We start from the raw sequence: 20,620 nt of genomic DNA, 5'->3' as shown, positions 1-20,620 counted from the left end.
TGGTTACTACTTAGTAGACCACTTAACAGTGTAGAATCGGCTTAAAGAGTTCTAGTTCAACTGACCTGTGGCCAAGAAAATCCATCCTCTCGTTTTGCTTGAAGGGTATTCGGTAGTTTTCTTCATTCTTTGAAAGGGAAAGAGAGGCTACTCAGACGTCCCAGTGGAAAAACAAAAAAATTAATTAATTGTCCTAGGAATCAAGGGCTCAGTTTTCAAGTCAACAGGTACCACATCTGCATGTGAAATTAACCAATCAATACATTTGAACGCCGACGCAATTTCGCTCCGTGTTTACATTTTAGTAATTATACCAGCAACGAAATCGGTGCCAAAGAGATAAGCATTTTTATACTTGTGAGACGAGTAGACTGACTTTGTTTTCAATATTTTGGTGTTCGGTAGAATTTAATAAAATAGCAGGAGCTTTGAATCGCATGGCAATGTGTCAGTCATCTTGGGTTCCGCTTAAAGTTTCAGGACACAGAAGCCGTTACAAAAGAGAGGAGGAGCTTGCTGATCTCCCGGATGTAGGATTCATTAGCAACAAACCGACACGGAGACAGACGAGGCCGTTGAGCGAAGCCTTTCCAGACAGAGCACCTTACAGCTCACGGAGGAAAGCTCAGCGCCGATCTCTGCAACTCTCATACTCGGGATCTTCAACAGACGAGGATGAGCGGACCAACAGAGCTGTGGAGGCAAAGAGAGGTGGTACTTTTTCTGTGGGGTTGGCGTCGAGAAACATTGAGCAAAAGGAGGCAGCAGGTGGGAGTGACTCGGATCACGAGGAAACCTGTGAATACTGTGCGGCGGAGAAGGTTTGTAAGCTGTACGGTGTATTCTAATGATTCGTTAAAGTAGTAAAACTCGACATTCTTTGAATAGTTACAGGAGATGTTCTGTTATTGACGAAGTTACGTTCAAATAGAAAACAAAAAGTAAAGTAATAGTTTGCTAAGCGGGAAGGAACACCGCACTAAAAAGATAATAAAAGACCCAGCAACAAAATCTTTTAGACTGGGGACGGTAACAAACGACCAACGTGACGTCATCATAACGCGCCATCATAGATTGGGGAACAAGTACCGTATTGTAGTAGTTCGTCAAGTGTGATCGTCTGGGTGAGGATAGATCCGCAAAGAGCTGTTCTTGGTGGCTGAATACCTGACCGGAAGTCATCTTCACAGTCAAGTGAAAAGTGTTTGTCAGTCGGTGATGTCATAAGTCTAGTCCGTTGAAACTGACTGGTCAGTTAAGCGGAGAAGGTATTCGCTGTTAAAGACTCGTGTGAAGTTTCCCAATAGTCATCGGTCAGTTCTTGTAAGTTTTGATCCGTCTATTGCTGGTCAAATTAAGTCGGTCTGTTTGAGGTCCGTCTATTGTTAGTCAGATTACGTCGTTCTGGCTAAGGTCCGTCTGTCGGTTTTGTCTACGACTTGAACAAGTCGTTCGTAAGGTCTCCGTAGTTGTTGACATCTGTTGAGAGGCGTTTTTTCTAATTTGGTCAACGAGCTCTCAGAGTCAGTCGTTGCCAAATCCAGGCAGATGTATCCGTGAAGTTTCTAATTCGTTTTGTCCAACCAGAAACTGTGCGAGCTCCTCGAACGTTGTCACAGTCAGCCTGTCGCCATTGGTTACGAAATGTTGCTTAGCAACATATCTGCTGAAAATCGTCGGCTCAGGCAATTCTTCTCAATGCGAAGGTGGTACTTGTTCTCCTGGCGATATAAATTTCATTTGTTTGATGTTTAAAGAAATCTTGTTTCCTTCTGTTTACACCTCACTTTCTCACTGACGGTAGTTTTGTTCTTCATTTTGACATTCCTCTCTGGTTCCTCTTAACCTGTAGATTTATCTTTGACCTAGACGACTTCGCGCAATTTTATAAAACTGCGCTTCTCTGTTCAAGATTCTATTTTGATCTTTGTTCTCGAGGATACTGAGACGCTGAAGTCAGACGACGGAAGTAGATTACATCAAATGTTACCAACTGTGTGCTGATCGTTGTCTTTTACGTTTTTTCCTCTTGTTTACGTTGCTTGGTGTGTGTCTGTCTGTGTTTGCTGGTAATTATTAGATGTCGTGGGATGAGTATGTGAGGAATTGTAAGCAAGCCGTGACCCAGCGTCGCCAACAGCAGCAGCAGACTGATGAACCCAACACTCTTCCTCTTCAACTGCTTCAAACTTTCCGCTTGCCTGGACCTTTCTTTGACTCATCTGTAAGTTTCTGTTATGTCAGCATGGCTTTCAAATGAAGCCCACTACTGGATTAAGCCAGTTCTATCTTCTCTTACTGTGAGCTAACCTTTGTAATTTCACGATCCAGTTCTGGAAGATCCATGACGTTTACCCATCGATTGCGCTTCGCAGATCAATTTCTACAGTCTCAAGTTTAAAGTGGTTTTAACCTGTGCCTAACCTTACATTAATTCTTTCCAGTTGCAGGGCTCGAAATTGCGACTCACTGGTCGCCAATGCGACCAAAAATTGAGCACTGGCGACTAAATTTTCAGAACTGGTCGCCAGTTGGCGACTCGCGTTTTGTCCGATAACTAAAGAAAACCACGACACAACTTTTGTTTTTAAATCTTTATATTAGGAAATCAATCGGATATGGTAGCTGGTATACAACTCACCTTGCCGTTCCCAGTAAGATAATGTCTGAATATCACAAGATAATCGAAAAAATTGAATGTATTTCGACACGTCGATACTGCGTTCACGGCGCGCCATATTGTTTCAGCGGCTTCTTCCGAAACTGCGATCGCAGGCGCACTTCACCATGTGCTTTTCATTTGCCGCGAAAATGGCGGCAGATACCAATCAGTTGAAGGAACTACGTGAGTTTTTACGAGCGGGGAATGAAGATTCAAGCATGGCGTTGTTTGTCGGCAGCGAAAGGCATCGAGGAAAGCAAGTCGAAAATAAACAACGGCATTTCGAAGAAGTAGCAAAGGGAAAATACGCAAGGACTCCTGTTTGTCTCACAATGAAAACCACAGACTTGAAACGTTTTATGCTTCGCCTCATTTAAAATGACCCTGGAGACAACCGTCACCTTCGGACCAGAGACAAATCACCTGAGAACAACAGTAGCTTTATAACTTAGTGTTACTCGTGTTGTTTTTAATTGTTTTCGCTCTTCAGTTGTGACTTTTCTTGCATGCGAAGTGACGTATAAAATCGTGTTCTTGTGTAAGTTATATATAAAATAAGTTGGCGACCAAAATTTACGATCTGGCGACCAAGTCGCAAGCTGGCTCCCGAACGAAAAAGTCAATTTCGAGCCCAGAGTTGTAACTAAATGCTGGACTACTGGACGGTCTGTTTGCGGCGTCTTTTGGCAACGTTCGTGAGTTGGGAGCGTTCATTCATTGCCACACCGCAAACGGTCTATCTTGTAACCTCACTAATGCTTTGCCCTTACCTTTAAAACTCCTTCTAGACGATAAAAAGACGTAAGTTAATTCAACAACATTGTGCAATACTCTACCCTTTGACACTAACTAGCTCACTCAGCCCCCTTGTTGCATGTCGCTGCGAAATGCCCGGACTGCTTTCGCAGACTAATAATATTGGCATCAGCTGAAATTGATGGAGTAGCGAAGCAACTGATGTTAGGTTAGAAGAGAGGAGTTTGTCACAAAGTGGACGTACAATAGCTTTGCGCGATTGTTTTCTGCTGAGTTGGAGGGAAAAAGTTTCCGTTGGACTTAAAATCAGCAAAACCAAGCAGTAACATGGTAGAAAGGTTTTAGTGTTTGCGCCGGCTTTCTATCAAAGTCTTAGCATAGGATAGCATAGCAAGAAAAACAGGCCCCCAAAATATGTCTTGTATAAAAGAATGCTGATCCTAATCAAGCTTGTGTGTGAGACTTCATGAGGGGGAATATGGCACTACAGTTAACGCGCGATGAAAAAGTAATGGTCGAAGCGTTAAAATTGTTCCAGTCTACAAAGAGCATTTTCAGTCGTTCTTGCGAGTAAACTGGGCAAATGCAAATTTACTTCGCGGTTTTAGTGTGCTGTCAGTGTTTAATTACAAAATTAAAGATTACGCTCCTGAAATATTCTTCGCTTACTTTCTGAAAGGAAGCAAGTTACCTTTACCACAATTTTCTTCCAACATCTGCCATTTTTATGTGGTTTTACACAGATGTTTTTGATGCGAAGGGAAGTCGATTCCCCTTGGTATTGTGTTTGGGAATCTTGTTTGTAGAGCGTGTTTCTCTCATGAGTCGGGTGAAATTCGTTATTCCTGAGATGAATTTTATTTTGGTCGTGTTTATAAACTGAATTGCTCAATTATTTTGACTGGTAGAATATGTGTTATTGGTACGTAGTAATGGTATTAATAATTAACCGCAAAACCACCGCTGTGATGGATTCGAATGAAGTCGGTCAACAATCAAAAAAGTTTCAATTTTCGTTCGTGTCAGTACCGAACCTTCCTACTTTTGTCTTGATTTTTTTCTTTCCGTTGTTGACAATGTTCATGCGAGTTTTGCTGTAGATCGATGCGAACACATTTTGTTTTACACTTCCCGCCGAAAACTTCATGCTTCTTCAAACTTGCCTACTCGATGAATTCCATCCCTTTGTATGTTACGCGAGGGACTTGTTTTTTGTTACAATATGCAATATTTTATTGTGTGTTATTCATTTTTCGTGTCGTTCTTGGTTTATGTTTTGTAAACCTGTATTTTAACAAAGCATTTGTGTTTTCACTTTTACAGGCTGCAAGTAAAGCCCGTGAACGGAACCCAGGTAAGAATCATCGATATAATTTTAGTCGGTTTTCATTGTCAAGTTGGGGTTTACTTGTTAATTCGGCTGACCTAAGAAAATTTAGAATCATTTGTTTCTTCTCGAGGAAAATGGAATAAAGTTTAGCGAATTTGATGGTCTCGGTATGGAGCGCAGCGGGTCCTTCTGAACGGGAAGCAAACCTTCCTGAATGCAATCGTTTGCATTAAATTTGTTTGCATACGTAGCGTCGCGAAGGCTTCCAAACTAATATAAAACAACATTACCATTAAGTTGCTTACCCCAAGACTTACCAAACATTTGCCTTTACTCACTGAGTTCCTACACTTATCAGTTAACTTTCTGTACTTTATTAGCGAATATTTGAGCTTAAATTGGTTTCTGATCTCGTTTGCTTTGTGGGATTAAACCACGTTGACTACTCTTTGTATGTAGTGCAAACAATACTCGCATGCATTGAATTATCACGAAATGCACATATTCTGTTAAATATTTTATTACTCTTGGTGTTTGAGGTTGATTATCTACGTAATTACATGTCTGACTAGCGGTATTTATCTAGGAAATACTGGGGCCAATTCGGAATGCTGGCGTCTAAGAGTCCACAGAGAAAGAAAAACATAGATAGATTGTGTCTTTCAACCGCCAATCACTTTGTAAATTATGTTGTTTTTTGCCGTCTTTTTGTCCTGGCCCTGTTTTCCCTACTCGGCAACTCTTTTGCTCAGTTCGAATCGTCCGTTGGTAACGTTTTATTTGCAGCAAACAGCCTATGAAAAGCGCGGACATGCGTCTGCGTTCGCCAACTATGAAGCAAGCGGCCATAAAACAAAATGGGCCATTTCCGAGTTGCTTTTTGCCTTTGTGTCAAAACGAGTCCATTCATATGAAAATGTGTTCCGCCTACAGGTTCATTTTCCTGTTAATCAAACTCATTTCGCTATGAAAGTTTTTGCATAAGGACTCGTTTTGAAACAGAGGCCTAAGGTAACTCGGGAATGGCCTATTAAGCTGTCCACACGACCGGGCGGAGTCCGGGAACAACATCCTTTTCCGCTCGAAATTTGACTGAGCCCGCGATTTTTGACTGGGTACTTGTTAAAGGCTGGTTGTCACTAGCGACGGAATCGTAGTTGGAGTCGTAATCAGAAGCGCAGAGTGATCGGAAGCAGAACACCCATTCCGCTTATGACTCCGTCGCTTACCAATCACAACGTTCGATTCCGGGCCTTGTGATTGGTTGGTTCTTCTGCTTCTGCTTCCGACTCCGACAATTTAGTTTTCACTGGAACTTAAGAGACGGAGTCGTAAACGGAATCAGAAGAAATGGAAACGTCTTGATTTTTCCGACTCCGATTCCGTCGAGTTTATGACTCCACGTAGGACTCCGATTTTAGGCTCGATTTCCGCCGCTTTCTCGAGTCCGGTCTACGTTCCTCCTCGGGGGAGGAGCGCGGGCTCCTTTCCCGGACAGCGGCTGGTAATCGAGCCTACTCCGATTTTCGATTTTCATTAGGTCGTAAGCTCTCTTACGACTCCGACTACGATTCCGACTACGACTCCGTCGCTAGTGAAAACCAGCCTTAGGTAACCTGAAGTAAGGCTGTTCTGATTGGACGATAGGAATCGAAGACCTTTCTGATACTTAAGCGTGGATTGCCAAAAAAATTCTTTCAAGTCCCCTCGATCTGTGCTAAACTTTGTTTATTGATGACACAATCTATCTCATCAGTCAGGGAAACAGTACCGCAACTTTCGTGTTGAAGTGGCGAAGCAACTGAATGCGTCTTGATAGCCCTTCGGAGAGTACTTTCGGAATACTTTCGCAATACTCGGGAATACTTTCGGATGACTCGGAGTACTTTGGAATACTTTCAGAGTACTCCGAGTACTCTGGAGTACTTTCGGAGTACTTTAGGATCACTCGGAGTACTCTGGAGTACGTGTGGAGTACGTTCGGAGTACTCCGAGTACTCTGGAGTACTTTTAGAGTACTACGAATTCTCTGGAGTACTCTGGCGTCCTACGGTGTATTCCGAGTACTCTGAGGTACTTTAAGAGTACCTTCGGAGTACTCGGAGTACTCTGGAGTACTTTCGGAGTACCTTCGGTGTACTCCGAGTACTCTGGAGTACTTTTGGAGTACCTTCGGAGTACTCGGAGCACTCTGGAGTACTCTGGAGTCCTTCGGTGTACTCCGAGTACTCTGGGGTACTTTCGGAGTACCTTCGGAGTACTCGGAGTACTCTGGAGTACTTACGGAGTACCTTCCGAGTACTCTGGATTCCTCGCGCAGGATAACAATCGAAAGCTTTACGAGTGCTTTAATGAAGATCTGCTCCCATATTTATTGTCTTTACCTATTTTTAAGCGCTGTGATTTCCTCTAATCTAACTTGTGGTGTTTAATTTTCGTTCGGTGTTTCACAGTGCCATGCTGTGTGATAGTATGACTGATACCTGATTGCCTTCTGGCTAAAGTTTATGGTTACATGTATACGTGTTGATATTTTAATATTCGAATTGTATTGTTTTGTTGAATGTTGACTCTTAAATGAAAAGCCATTTACGTCTTTGAAAATTTGTCATCAGGCGATCTTTTGTCAAGATGCTGTACAATTCAAATTCAGTGGGGTTGTGATTTTATCTAAAACGGGATAATTTTAAAAAATCCCGATAGAAAATCTTTTTTTGTTGTACAAGCAATGAAAAAGAATCGACAATTGTCAATAACACTTCTGCAGGAGTCGATAATATTCTGATAAGTTGAAGATTTTAATTTCCAATTTGGCTTTGTCGTAACGGAGCAATTTAACGTAAATAATAAACTAAATATTTGTTCACTTTGCATTTGAAATGATATGAAGTTGTTTGAAAGGGATTAGGAAGTTTATTTTAATTTAGATTGTCGGCTGCCTAGATGCAGTGCAGATCTTGTTATGAAAGCAGGGTTAACTCGAAAATAGCTTTGGTTGAAAAAACAAAATGGATCGTGTGCGAAAATCTGAATGGATATTCAGTTTGGAAAGAATCGGCAGTTTTTCCTGTTTTGACATATGCGCAAGTTACACTGATGCCAACTGCAAATTATTTTATTTCTTCCTAACGTATAAATTTAGACTTTTTAGCGTTTAAAATAGGTCGATTTCAGGTTGAGTTTCCAAACAATCTTGTTTATGTTTTGGATGCATTAAAAAAGAAATCTGGAAAAAACATCTACCCCGCTAAATAGTTTTTGTTTAATGAAAACGGTTCCCTACGGAGAAGACGATTACAGTGTGGATCCTGCAGGTAATTCTCGATAGAGTAAATATGGAAGGACGTTCATTTTGAAAAGAACTAAATGCGTTAAACGAATTCATTGAAAAGGCTTCACGTCTTGTTACGAGACAGCTGGCTGCATGTAGGCAATCTCAATTAGTTGTGTTTCCTATTAATCGTCACTTAAGAATTTCTATTTCGGATGCTAGGTACTCAGAAATGTATTAAACTTGGAGGAATTCTCGCGTATCTGACGCTGGCTTTGCGAAATTACTCGAGAATGTTTTTCCCTGTTCAATTCTTGTTTATCTTTCTGTCAGTGTATATTTTCGGGTATCTTGCGTATAAATATTTAATTACCTGTAGTCGGTGGGCGCTCTTGTCATATCTGTCAAATATTCCAAGCCCGTTTGGGAAGAGGAGGCCCGCTTTATTTTCTCTTGTGAGAAATAAGTTTGCCCGAGGCGCGCGCATGTTAGCCTTGCGGCTTCCTTCGCAATTTTTGCGCGGGAAAACGTGTTAACGATCAGATGTTATCCTGATGTAGCTTGGTCTTAAAAACTAGAAATGGTTTCTGATGAGTACGAGTTCAACATCCCGGAAGTGAGGCTATTCTTCCGATTCTGCGAGCACAAAGACAATGATTCCCTTCCGATCGGTAAGAAGCACAGAAAAACTTCTGCTTGTTTCAGCGGCAGCTCCATCTGAGATCTATCGTGTGCTGCTGCAATCGATTTGAATTAATTTCTGCTCCACTAGCAGCTTGATTAACTGTTTGACTGTGTGACTACGTAGTTGTTTAAAGGGAGAATCGCACTCGCCTGTTCTAGCAACAGATACTTAACATTTCCTTTTTTCTCTTTTGTTTCTTCCTCTTTGCAGCGTGGGAAGGCCCTCATCACCCGAGGAACCTTCTTCTTGGAGTTGTGTACACGGCCAAGGTAAGTCCTTATCAAACACATCTTATGTGCGGTTTGCGGGTTTGAATAATTCCTACGCAAATTCATATCCACGCACAAGCTTTGAGCTATACGTAGAGCAGACTTTCGAGAAACAGAACTGCGGTTGCGTGAAGTTGTTTTCCCCCATTTTGTCGAATGTAGGTTTATCGGTGAGTCACACAAGATTTGATTCAATTCGGTGTGGGAAAAGAATCTCGAGCGAAAGTCACGAATCGACTAAAAATGTTTGTTTAGAAGTATTTTATGGAAGGGTCAGTAAAATTGTTTAATAGTGTTATGCTGCTTTGTATTTCGTCTTGTCCTCGCATTTCAATTGTATTGATCATCTAGGAATTACCATAGAGTTTCAATACTTTATGTCTGTCATCCTTTTGTACTTTGCATGTTTTCCACTGATCGCGATCATTTTCCTTCAGAATTTGCATCCCAAAGACCTGCTATTGTTTCTGTTGACAGGTTATACTATAAACAAATGGCCAAAATGAAACACTCTGACCTAATAAATTGTGTGGTACTTCTAAGTTATTAGAAATGTTTGAGGGATATTGATTGTACTAAACACTGTAAAATCGACTTTTCCCACAAGAGATTGGCGTTTTTTCATTGCAATATTGTGTTGGGTTTGAATTTACTTTTGACGAAGAGATAACTGTTTGCAAGTCTCGCCGATTCGTAAGTCGAAAGTGTAATTCGTGGATTAACTTCTTTAAAAGTGAGAGTAACAAATGTGTTTGAGCCGTTTGAGACACTTTCTCAGACGTGATGCAGTATTTGTTCATATAAGTGATGTTTGCCTTAGCAGATGACAAAATGTGATAGCTAACCCAGACTGTGTTCTGATCTTAACGTTAATTTATGGATAAGAATTAGCACTTTTTCCTCCTTTTATTTTGCATTACTATAAAACTGCGGAAGAATTGGACAATATTATTTCGGCTTGATACCGTAATGCTTCGAGGCAGGAAGAATTGCTTGATTTGCCGACAATTTTTATTTTTTGAGAACATCTTTTCCTATGCTTAGTCCAAGTGCTGCAATGCATGACAATAGTTAAGATGTCGATGAGAGAACTAGTGGCTGCTGAAACAAAGAGGTCTTTTGTTTCCTTGCTTGGAAATTTAAATAACAAAAGTAGTGTGTGTAAACGAATATCTTCCCTACTTTTCGCTGCACGATACTTCATTATTCACTCTCTAAACTGACTTGCCAGTGATAGTTTATACAACGCAAACATACTGCTAGGCTTTTGAAACTATTTTCAAATGTAATATACAAGTTCTTAGTTTCTCATTTTCCTTGGCTTTTTCCTTTCCAGTACCTGGGATCATCGCAAATTATGTCGCCCCAGTCCCCTAACAAAGCCGTACGGATGGAGCAGGCGCAAGAGGCCGTGGGACGGATAAAGGTGAGACTCCATGCCTCGTTTGTGTGTGAGCAATATTGAACAATGTCGCAGAGTCGAGGTTAGTGTGGACAAAAATACAAGAACAGTATGAAAATATCCACACCAACCTTGTTCTGGTACTATTTTTCTTATGCACAGAAGTGGAATGAAGGAAAGTTCTTATACGGAAAGAGCAGTAGAACTCTGTGCTATTAGAAATTGAAGCCACTTCTCTTGGACCGTTGGACTCGTGTATGACATGAAGCAAGTAGAGAAGTAACTGTGGGATTTATTGAAGAAACCGAAAGTAGATGGAACCAACCTTACATTTACGGACGGCTTTAATGAACGAGAACTTCCCCACATCCATTCATACCAACTATGATTGAATGCTGTGATGGACTACAATCTTGGTTAATATAAATGAAAACTTAAGACCACCCCTCCCCCCATTTAAATTATGAAAAACTGGCGTGTTTTGGTTTTAGCGCAAGTTCATGGTTCATTCGGGGGGAGGTGTTGGTTTTATTTCTTATTTTATTCCGATCAAGATCGTAGCATCCCATCCAAGGGGGGGAATATTATTACTGTTTTTATTAATCCTGGTTGCCTCATGTCTTGGTTCAGTAGTGCGGCTTGCATGGACCTTGGGTGGTGGTAATCAGACTGTCGTTACTTTACATGACGCATTCCTCCAACTTGCCCCAAAATGCTCACGTAGGGGAGGGCTGCCCGCTAAAGGAGATTGGCCCCAGGCTATACAAACCTTGTTAAGTAAATGAATGTCATTAATTGTTCCTCTTCATCAGTAGTTCGTTGGGTTTTCTTGTTTGACAGGTGCCTGAAGGTGAGGACCAACCTACCACCGATGTGGACCTGTTCATCTCTACCGAGAGACTAAAAGTCGTCAACTCTGGAACCAAGGTAACGCGTTTTGTCAGACGGATACAATGGCTAATTCCCTCATGGTACCATGGAATTATGGGAGTTGTATTCATCAAAACAAATATCCAGTCCAAGATGATGAATACAACTACCATGAGTCCCTACAGGCGTATCTCGTAGAGGGAACTGGTCATTCCAAAGTGACGGCAGATCTGTGTGTGGTGCCATTGATTGACTGTTACTTGACAACACTGCACAAATCAGCTCTGCAGAGATATGTGTTCAGTATAGAGTTTTTAAGGACGAGTCTTAGTCTTCTTTTGAGAGGTGGACGAATTAAAGGAGCTCAGTCACGGAATATTGAATTATTTTGGCCACGTGCAAAATTACCGTCAAATTGAAGGAAACCTGAAAATGATAGTTTACTACGATAGAAAATAATCAAAGAGATTATGCTGATTGATAAACGAACAAAGGTGGTGAAGGATGGAGAAGATTGACACGGACTACAAACGACTAACTTGAAAAATTTAGGCTAAAGTTTTCAAGATACGCAAACAGTGATGTAGCTTCTTTAAGCGCGCGAAAAGAGGCGTATAATTTTTGCCCAAGTATCTTTAAGTTCACTTCCCTGTCGTGTTCAACAGGAAGTCACGTTAGATCACGCCATATTAGCCAGGTTAGCCTAATTAGCCATGTTAGTCTTGTAAGATCGCGCGCAAAGAGACGTATAATTATTGCCCAAGTACCTGAAAGTTCACTTCCTTGTCGTGTTCAACAGGAAGTCATGTTAGATCACGCCCTCCGTACCGTGTCGTTTATCGCCGATATCGGGGATGTTCTGGTGCTCATGGCTCGCCAGCCGCCCGAGGAACATCACAATCAGGAGGTGTTGAAACCTTCACAGATCCTGGCGAGTGTAGGAACAGCACAGACCGACCATAAAAACATCAAGATCACCTGCCATGTCTTCCAAGCTCCCGAGGTTTGTTTGAGAAATATATGTCATATTGAACGGATTTTGAACAATCTTCCCCCCCCCCCCCCCCCCCATGTACCTAGATATCCTCAGTCTCCTACTAGTTTGTATTCTTATCAAATTCATGTTCAATTTCCGGCAATCATGGAAGTTACGGTAGTAACGAGTCTCACTATTTAAATCCACGAAAAGAATCTTGGGCTTTTAGTTTTTGGAAAGAGTTTCATAAATGAAAGAATTAGATAATGAAAAGGGTCACTGAGTGTCCCATTCAGTCATCATGATGAGGGAAGTTGGATGTTTTAATCATGATTTTTATACTCATTCAAGTCAGTGAATATTCTGTTCTCTCCTCCCCAAAGCTTGTTTTATGTCTTTTTGTAATTATAACCCTTTCAGTCCCATTTTTGAAGACGTTAATTCTTCTTACTGTTATTCTACAGTTCTTTTCATGTCAGCTCTGAGATTTTGGTTGGACATCAAGGCAATGTCACTGAGTTGATGATTTTCTTTATTCTCGTCACCTTTTTGCTTGAAAATGTGTCGGTATTATAACAAGAAATTACCTTTTGATCACTCTTGGAAATTCAAGGGAAAAGATGAAAATGCGGAGGGGTAAACTTACACCTTCTTGCATGTCTTGGATGTTTTCTTCGGCGATTGCAGAGGAGGAGAGGGAGAGAATAAATCATGTTCTGTTGTCTCTGTTTTAACTTCGCATTAAACTATCCTCTTACTAATGGTTTAGCTTTGGGTCGTTGAAATGAAAAAGGCAGCGCAGATTATTGAGTTGTGCGCAAAATACAGAGCAATATCCGGACGAGATTTATTCCATCTTGCGACTGACATTTTTAAACGACTTCCAATTTGCCCTGTTGATGGCCCTGTTGATTTGTTCTAGGCCCAGGTGATAGCCAAGAGTATTGGACAGGCGTTCAATGTGGCTTATCAGGAGTTTTTGAGACAAAATGGTTTAACAGATGAAGTTGTAGAGGATGCCGAGTACAATGGTGTGTTAGAGGCACAAAAAATACTCGGTGAGGATTTATCGTTATTGGCTGATGAAAGTAACGCCAAAGAGGTAGGTTAAATTCATATATTGTTTCTTTTTTTATTATTAGCTCTTTTGTTATGTATTTCCCCTTACTTTCTTTACTTCGGTGTTGCTGTTTTTCATTGTGATAACTTAACGTGGTTGCCAGGACATCAGCGTTATTTAGGCTTGTCACGCAGTCGTCATTGGCAATGAAAGATTGTGTGACAATTTAACGGAAGCCACACAAAGTAGACCGTGGTGAGATTGAATTCGCAGCTTTTGAACATTGCCAAATTATTTCAAACTATATTTTTTAAAAGAAATCGTCCGAGACATTTTTCAGTGGAGATATCACAGCGCACATCTCTGTTAGGATAGCAAAAGCAATCAATAATCTGTAGTTACGACCAGCTGGTGAACGATCCAAGATCCACATTGAGCATCTACACTAAGGATCTTCGCTGCAGATGGTACATCCTGGAAAATATAACCCAAGGATTTTCAAGCAGCCTTTTGTAGTCCTGTCAAACTTCCCCAATTTTAGGGGCCCATTAACCGATTCATGCGCGCGCTCGCGCGCGTTGCTAAGGAGGTGAAATTTCACTTCCGGTCAATTACGTCAGCCTGAGCATTGAAATTAAAAACAACTCAAAAACTTGCAAATTCGCATACATTTTAGATGTTTTTCTTTGTGTTTCGCAAATGCAAAGTAAAAAAAGTACAAGCAAAGACAAAACAACAGACAGACAGAAAAACAAGAGCAATAGAAAGAGAAAAATTAACTCCGTGTGGCTTTGTGTGATCTTACCGAAGTGCGCTGGTAGTGTAAATTGCGCACGCGCTGATAGGGTAACTTCCAATAGATATCGAGCGCACTTCTGGTTTCTTTAAATGCTAAAGGAAACGCGGTTTTTCATTAAATCCAGCCTTTTCGACGAATTTCGATCAAAGCCAACGTTGGCAACATAGCTATGCATTCCTTTTTTGAAATCATGCTTTTTTCAGAAAATAACGAATTTTTCAATATTTCGAAACGCTCTCAAAATCTGACCTTTTAGAAATGAAACAAAATCGATGCATAGCGTAATGAGGATTTGAATTAAAATATTAAATCAATGAAAAAAATCCCGAGAAAGTAATTTGCCTGGGAGCCTTTGCATTTTTTCTGTATTAGTCACATGACCATGGGCGTGGCCTGATGACGTCATCACTAGTGTTACTGATCATGATAAAGTTGAAACACATGAAATAACTCTGAACTGACTAAAAAAAGATGAGGTTATATGAGACTAAATTTTCCTTAGCAACAGTTCGAAAAGATCGGTTAATGGGCCCTTAACGTTCCTTCCTTGTTTGTTTCTACAATCTTTGTTTTGTTTCAGGTGATTGTCAATAAAAAGCCGGCTGAAATGCTTGGTGTCATGATCGTAGAGTCAGGTTGGGGATCCATGATTCCTTGCGCCATTATTGCGCATCTGGCAAAGGACGGGCCAGCGGCCAAGTCTGGCAGACTCAATGTTGGTGACCAGATCCTCTCGGTCAACGGTACAAGTTTGGTCGGTCTCCCTTTGTTAGAGTGTCAGAATATTATCAAGGTAATGATGTGAGTTTAGACAGTATAAAATGATGTTAGGTTAAAAGTAGATGAATCCTACTCCTCCTCCCTCTCCACAAAAAAAGGGCTTGAGCACTTGACCTGGCTGGCCAGTCACTCGCCTCCTCCAGTATTCATACCCGTGTTCGTATCCTGGATCTGGTGACATGAGTGGGTCGAATTTGTTGTTGGTTCCTGTCTTTGTCTCGAGGGTTCTTCTTTGGACTCTCTGGTTTTTCTTCCTCCATAAAAACCAACACTCCATATTCTTGTTCAATCGTGATGCACGAGCACTTCATTGCGAGTACATCTATGCTCCTCTGGGTTTCGAGGGAAGATATTTTTTTACAAACAGAACAATGTGAAAAGAGGTTGAACTTAAGTGTTGTTTGATTTCGTTGAATGTAACTGAGTGTTTTTGTTTTTATTTACAGAGTATCCGCCCAACCACTAAGGTCGTGATGAAGATCGTGTCGTGTCCTCCGACTGTACAAGTTGTGGTTAACAGACCGGATACCAAGTATCAACTGGGATTCAGTGTGCAGAATGGAATGGTAAAGCAGTATTCTCTATAAGGCGCCTTGCTAATGACTAGAACTATTACTAAGAGAGCAAATCACTCCCGGGTGACTACTTCCTGATCTTTCATAGGGTAAAGGATGAAGCAAATGAAAATGGATGCCCTATTTAAGGCCCAAACCCGAAAAATCACAAGATTTTTTAATTCGCGTCAGTGTTGTTCGTCCGTCGTAACGACGAGGACCATCTAGTCATGCTGGGGATAAGATCGGGGTCTGTGGGTGCACAGATGGCTCATCAAGCCAACTCGCGCTCGGAAGATTCTCAAGACGGCGGATCAGTTATTGTGTCTCTGAGTGTCGCTTTGAATTCGTCGTACTGTTTTGTCGTACACAAACAGGTTTTGCTGAAAAAGATATGGCTTTGGACGTTTTTGAGATTGGGCATTCCATTTGTGAACCGATCTCTACCTTCTTGTCGGAATGTTTTGTGAAAGCTTTCCTACGTTACTTTGTTTATTTTCTTTCCTTTAAAAGCAAAAACCTACCGATCTTGTCGTTAAGAACCCGTCTTTGAAGCGGGCGGGGAGGGGAATCATTAATAGAACGTGTAGATGGACAAACCTGACTTACCGACAACGATTTATCAGTCGATTATTGCTCTCATCCTGTTTAGATTTGTAGTCTAATGCGTGGCAGTATAGCGGAGAGAGGAGGTGTTCGAGTCGGTCACAGGATTATTGAGATCAATGGCGAGAGTGTGGTGGCGACGTCACACCAGCATATTGTGGAACTCCTGGCCACTACAGTGGGAGAGGTAAGTGGCGTTATGATGCTGTGCGTGTGCTAATCACGTGTTACCCACGCACTGTCCGCGTTGTCCTTGTGTTAGTATTCAGTATTAACGTTCTTTTTGAATAACGTGACGTGCTTCTCCTGTGTAACTAACTGAAAACATTGTAAGACGATGAGAAGAGACAACAACAACATCCTTTATTTTACCCTTCTTCTTACAACTGAATTGAGGAGAAAAGAAGAGATTGTTTTATGATGACTGATTCACGTTCTCTCTCTCCAGATTCGTATGAAGACGATGCCTGCCTCCATGTACCGCCTTCTAGTTGGTTTGGAAACACCACAACACATCTGATCTAATCAGAGAGGAATTCACGCTTACGTTACCGGCGCGCCGCTTAAAAAGGACTCGCCTTCAGTCACACAATCGGAGAGAACTTGTCACGCCATGGAGGAACCTTTGTCACGTAACTCGTACGTGCGCCTTGACACGGTGGAAATCGAAATGAAAACCAGAAGTAGTATTATCTCTGGGTGTAACTCCAAAATACCCGGCCACTTTGAAGCTATACGTCCAAAACAGTGGCTACACGGTTACGAGCCGCTTGGGCCACTTCAGTAATATACACGCTCTAAAGGCTGGTTTTCACTAGGGACGAAGTCGCAAGAACGCTTACCACCTAGTGAAAATCAACAATCGGAGTCGGAAGAATCAGAACGTTTCCATTTTCTTCCGATTCCGCTTACGACTCCGTCCCTTATAATCCAGTGAAAACTAGGTTGTCGGAGTCGGAAACAGAAGCGGAAGAACCAGCCAATCACGACATCTGGAATCAAGCATTGCGATTGGTTTATTCTGCTTGCGACTCCGACAATCTAGTTTTCATTAAATCATAAACGACAGAGTCATAAGCGGAATCAGTGTTCTGCTTTTGACTCCGTCGGTTTGATTTTCACTCGATCGTATCGCTCTACGCTTCTGATTACGACTCCGACTCTGTCGCTAGTGAAAACCAGCCTTAAAACGGGGTTACGGTTAGCGTTGGAGTTAGCCCTGTAGCCAAGTAGGCTCGTAGGCGCGAAACCGCTTAGCCTAAACAAACCAGCGAGTCCGTAACCTCGTACTCAGTCTGTTTAGGGGTACAGTTTGAAGTGGCCGGGTAATCTGCAGTTGTCTCTGAACGTATAGTTAACAAGAAGTGACAGAGATTTGTATTGAATCAAGCCCTCTGGGTTCTTCCTTGCGTCCTCGGAAGAATGTAATATTTAAAGTGTACGTTGCTTGGATATCAGATCGTTTGTAGATAACAAGAGAATCGTTTTGAATTCTTGAAGTAGAGCTAAACGAAAAGCAGAAGTTATTTATCAGAGTAGAACTTGCCATCACAAGATTTGCAAGTTTGGGTGGGCAAATACTTACAAATACTATAGTAAGTACATTTATAGATTTTGATAGGCGCGTTCTTCTGTTTAAAAAAATGGATTACTTGGTTGGTTTTTCTATGAGTCAGTGTTTTGGAATAAAAAACACCGGCGCAACAGTTTCATCTTTTACAGTATGTCAACATTTAGAATGTTTTAATGTTTGTTTCGTGCGCTCAACGACAACTCTTCCAGAGCCCACTGGAATGGGTCAACGGCTTTAATTTCGTAACAAACTGCTTTTCTGCGTACGTTTAAAAAATAACAAACGGCCGTTTTACGGATCACAACCTTGCGTGTTGACTGTCAACCCTTGGACAAAGCAAAAAAGAAGAGTAATTACTATACTATTCCCGCATTACATTTTCGCAAAACAAACCTATCTTGATTGTGTGAAGCAGCAAGATAAACGAGCGCGAACTTACTAAAGGGGGGAAAAGAAGTCGAGAGCATATCGTTTCTAGGAAATAATGGACGCCTGCACGCGGGCTAATGTTTTCCAAGTTTCAGACAGACAGAGAGGAGGTATTTAGTTAATATAGTTTCGTTTAGCCTATCATCCTTTTATCGCAGCTGGCACCTCCGCCCTCCTGCCGTTTAGGATACCAGTGTTCACCTTAATCCGTCTAATTTGTCGTTGTCCCATAAAGTAGGGACGAAAATGTCACAGGACGTCCCAGAAGAGAAAATCTGAATGTTAGCTTTGTTGTTTTTCCAAAGATGCAGTTGTTATTAATAATCTGAATAAGTGGAAAATTATAAATAAATTCTATTTAAAATGTTTGTAACTATTGTCATCAACGACTTTTTTACCTTGTATGTGGAATGTATCGAATCAATGTGACAGTGGCGGATCCAGACTTTGAGCTAAGGGGTTGGGAGGCGGGGGGGGGGGGGGGGGGCGGTTTTGTTTTACTTGCCCTGCCGGCTTTTCTTCCTTCAGTCATTTCGTCTTTTTTCACCCAAAATAACGGGGGGGGGGGGGGGAGGGGGCGGGAGGGTCCCACGGTTTCCTCCCCTAGATCAGCCACTGTACGATGTTCTGCTAATGAACCATAAACTCAGTTTCTCAATCAACAAACATCAAACGAATGTTTGGCAACCTTTCGTCGCTTGCGTTTGGACTACCTTGTTTTAAAATGCCTATGAAATGAAAGAATATCTCTGGAAATATTGAAGCAGTGTTCTTCAAACTTGGCATCACAAAAGAGACCAAATGACACCCATAGTGTCGTTGCCAAGTAAACTCTCTTGACTCCACTCTCTTTCTGTCAAAAAACAAATATCCTCATCTTCAACCCTTTAAAGTGGGACCGAGGGTTCGACTTGGAACAGACATGGTTCCCATATTGTCTTAACTTTCATCATTAGATTGGCTGGAGTAGACGGTCTTAGGTTAAGACAGAAACTGGAAATTTCAGTTTTAGTTAAGACAGGGCCAGCGTCAAAACTGTTGTCATGGTAACAGCACAACAGATGTCATTTTGTTTCTTTTGTGATGTACATTTCTGGTGGCAAGTGTGAAGAACACTGCTTCAATGTTTCCAGAGATATTCTTTATTCAGTGCTTATTTTACCATTTTAGTTGCAAACCCCATAACGTCATCACTTTCCTAATTTGCATAACACAAAACGTCAATATCTCTTAACACGAAAAAAGATATTCCAAAAAGGAAATCGCCATTCTTCTTTATTTTGGAAAGCCTTTCAAATAAGCAGCAATCTTGGGCACTTTAACCTCGTCCCCAGGTCGCCCCATCAAATGTGGGAAGGGTGGAAAAAGACCCTGGTCTTGGTCGTTCGATTCTGTCATTTGATTGATAAAATAATTTATGCAGTTTTAATTGTTTTTGAGCACAAAAGGGCGATGCCCTGCCAGGAAGTGACATCTAGTGCATTCACTTTAAGAATGTCTCTTAAAATGCTATGATTTTAAATTGCTAAGGGATAATCACAAAGTGTCGATAAGTGAACGGAAGTTATTGAAAACCAAATGAGCGCATAATTCCTGTTAAGTGGTCTCGGCGTTGCATTCCAACTGACCGCAACAATGAGGCTTGTTTAAGCGATTTCCGCTTTGAAGGAAATACTTTTTGAATTGCAAGAATTCTCTGTTCCCTTTCAGTCTCGGGCAGTTTTTGTCGAAAAGAATTTCCAGAGAATCTTCTTGTCAAGGCCGCTACAGCTTTAGTTCCAAGTGATGTATCCTTGTCACGAACAAAAGCCGATTGGTTTAATATGAAATTTTCAATGCCCAACTACTTCACTGCTTAACAAAAAGCGGATGTTCGATTGGCTCTCAGACTGTATTTGCGTCTGACAAGTCAAACGGAAAGAATATTACTGAAATATATTGAGGAATCCGAACCAGACACGACAAGAATGCACTTTCCAACATGATGGTGAGAAGTTTGAACTTGGCGATGGTTTGGACTGTTGTCGTTTCACTTGTAACGTCAATCACAGCTTTGTCTAAAGTTAATCCCGTAATACTCGTTTCTCTTGATGGACTTGGATGGCAGATTATGGAAGATAAACTCGCGAATACGCCAAATCTCGACTACATCACTAGAACAGGCGTCAAGTCCAAGTGTATTCGCACAGTGACTCCAAGCTTGACGTGGCCGAACCACCATACTTATATGACGGGTCTGTACCCGGAAAGCCACGGAATCGTGTCCAATGTGTTTTATGATCCACTTTACAGCGAGTGGTTTATTTACGAGAGTGACTGTTCCAGTTATGACCCGAAGTTCTACAACGATTCTGAACCGATCTGGTTGACCCTCCAAAGACAGGGAGGGGTTAGTGGGGTATATTTTTGGCCGGGTGCAGGCGGTTACGAGGATCGACCGACGTTTTTTGCTAAACCGATATGCAACGTGAACTGTCAGACAAAAGACAAAGACCTATCGGCGGCAACAAACTCGTCGTATTCCCCTCACTGCGTGTTGAATTTTTCAGAGCCATGGCATTCTAGAATTGATCAAGTTGTACAATGGCTTACTTCTGA

General features: G+C 41.5%; 2 protein-coding genes across 3 annotated transcripts in view; both read left to right on the top strand.

Annotated features, from left to right (window-relative positions):
* The window catches only part of LOC110064130 (uncharacterized), a 28,878-nt gene extending 10,483 nt beyond the window's left edge, over positions 1 to 18,395 (top strand). The window contains exons 4-15 of one of the 2 annotated variants that reach the window (XM_089275433.1): positions 475 to 821; positions 2,081 to 2,224; positions 4,742 to 4,772; positions 8,915 to 8,973; positions 10,310 to 10,399; positions 11,216 to 11,302; positions 12,045 to 12,248; positions 13,144 to 13,323; positions 14,661 to 14,873; positions 15,307 to 15,426; positions 16,067 to 16,207; positions 16,469 to 18,395. In XM_089275433.1, the coding sequence (XP_089131559.1) occupies positions 475 to 821; positions 2,081 to 2,224; positions 4,742 to 4,772; positions 8,915 to 8,973; positions 10,310 to 10,399; positions 11,216 to 11,302; positions 12,045 to 12,248; positions 13,144 to 13,323; positions 14,661 to 14,873; positions 15,307 to 15,426; positions 16,067 to 16,207; positions 16,469 to 16,540 (1,688 nt within the window). In that variant the 3' untranslated portion in view covers positions 16,541 to 18,395. The remainder of the gene's footprint in view (positions 1 to 474; positions 822 to 2,080; positions 2,225 to 4,741; positions 4,773 to 8,914; positions 8,974 to 10,309; positions 10,400 to 11,215; positions 11,303 to 12,044; positions 12,249 to 13,143; positions 13,324 to 14,660; positions 14,874 to 15,306; positions 15,427 to 16,066; positions 16,208 to 16,468) is intronic. The other variant, XM_020771129.2, reaches the window with a different exon arrangement.
* A 1,251-nt stretch (positions 18,396 to 19,646) lies between these two features.
* Positions 19,647 to 20,620, top strand: part of LOC110064283 (ectonucleotide pyrophosphatase/phosphodiesterase family member 5-like) — a 2,621-nt gene continuing 1,647 nt past the window's right edge. Inside the window, exon 1 of the mRNA XM_020771319.2 lies at positions 19,647 to 20,620. This exon is cut by the window's right edge and continues 1,647 nt beyond it. Within this exon, the coding sequence (XP_020626978.2) occupies positions 20,004 to 20,620 (617 nt within the window). The 5' untranslated portion in view covers positions 19,647 to 20,003.

The sequence above is a fragment of the Orbicella faveolata genome, unplaced genomic scaffold (assembly GCF_042242905.1).
Source record: "Orbicella faveolata isolate gen_17 unplaced genomic scaffold, um_ofav_v1 contig_36, whole genome shotgun sequence".
NCBI lineage: Eukaryota > Metazoa > Cnidaria > Anthozoa > Scleractinia > Merulinidae > Orbicella > Orbicella faveolata.
Note: the sequence above shows the minus strand (reverse complement) of the source record. Positions and strands in the feature narration are given on the sequence as shown.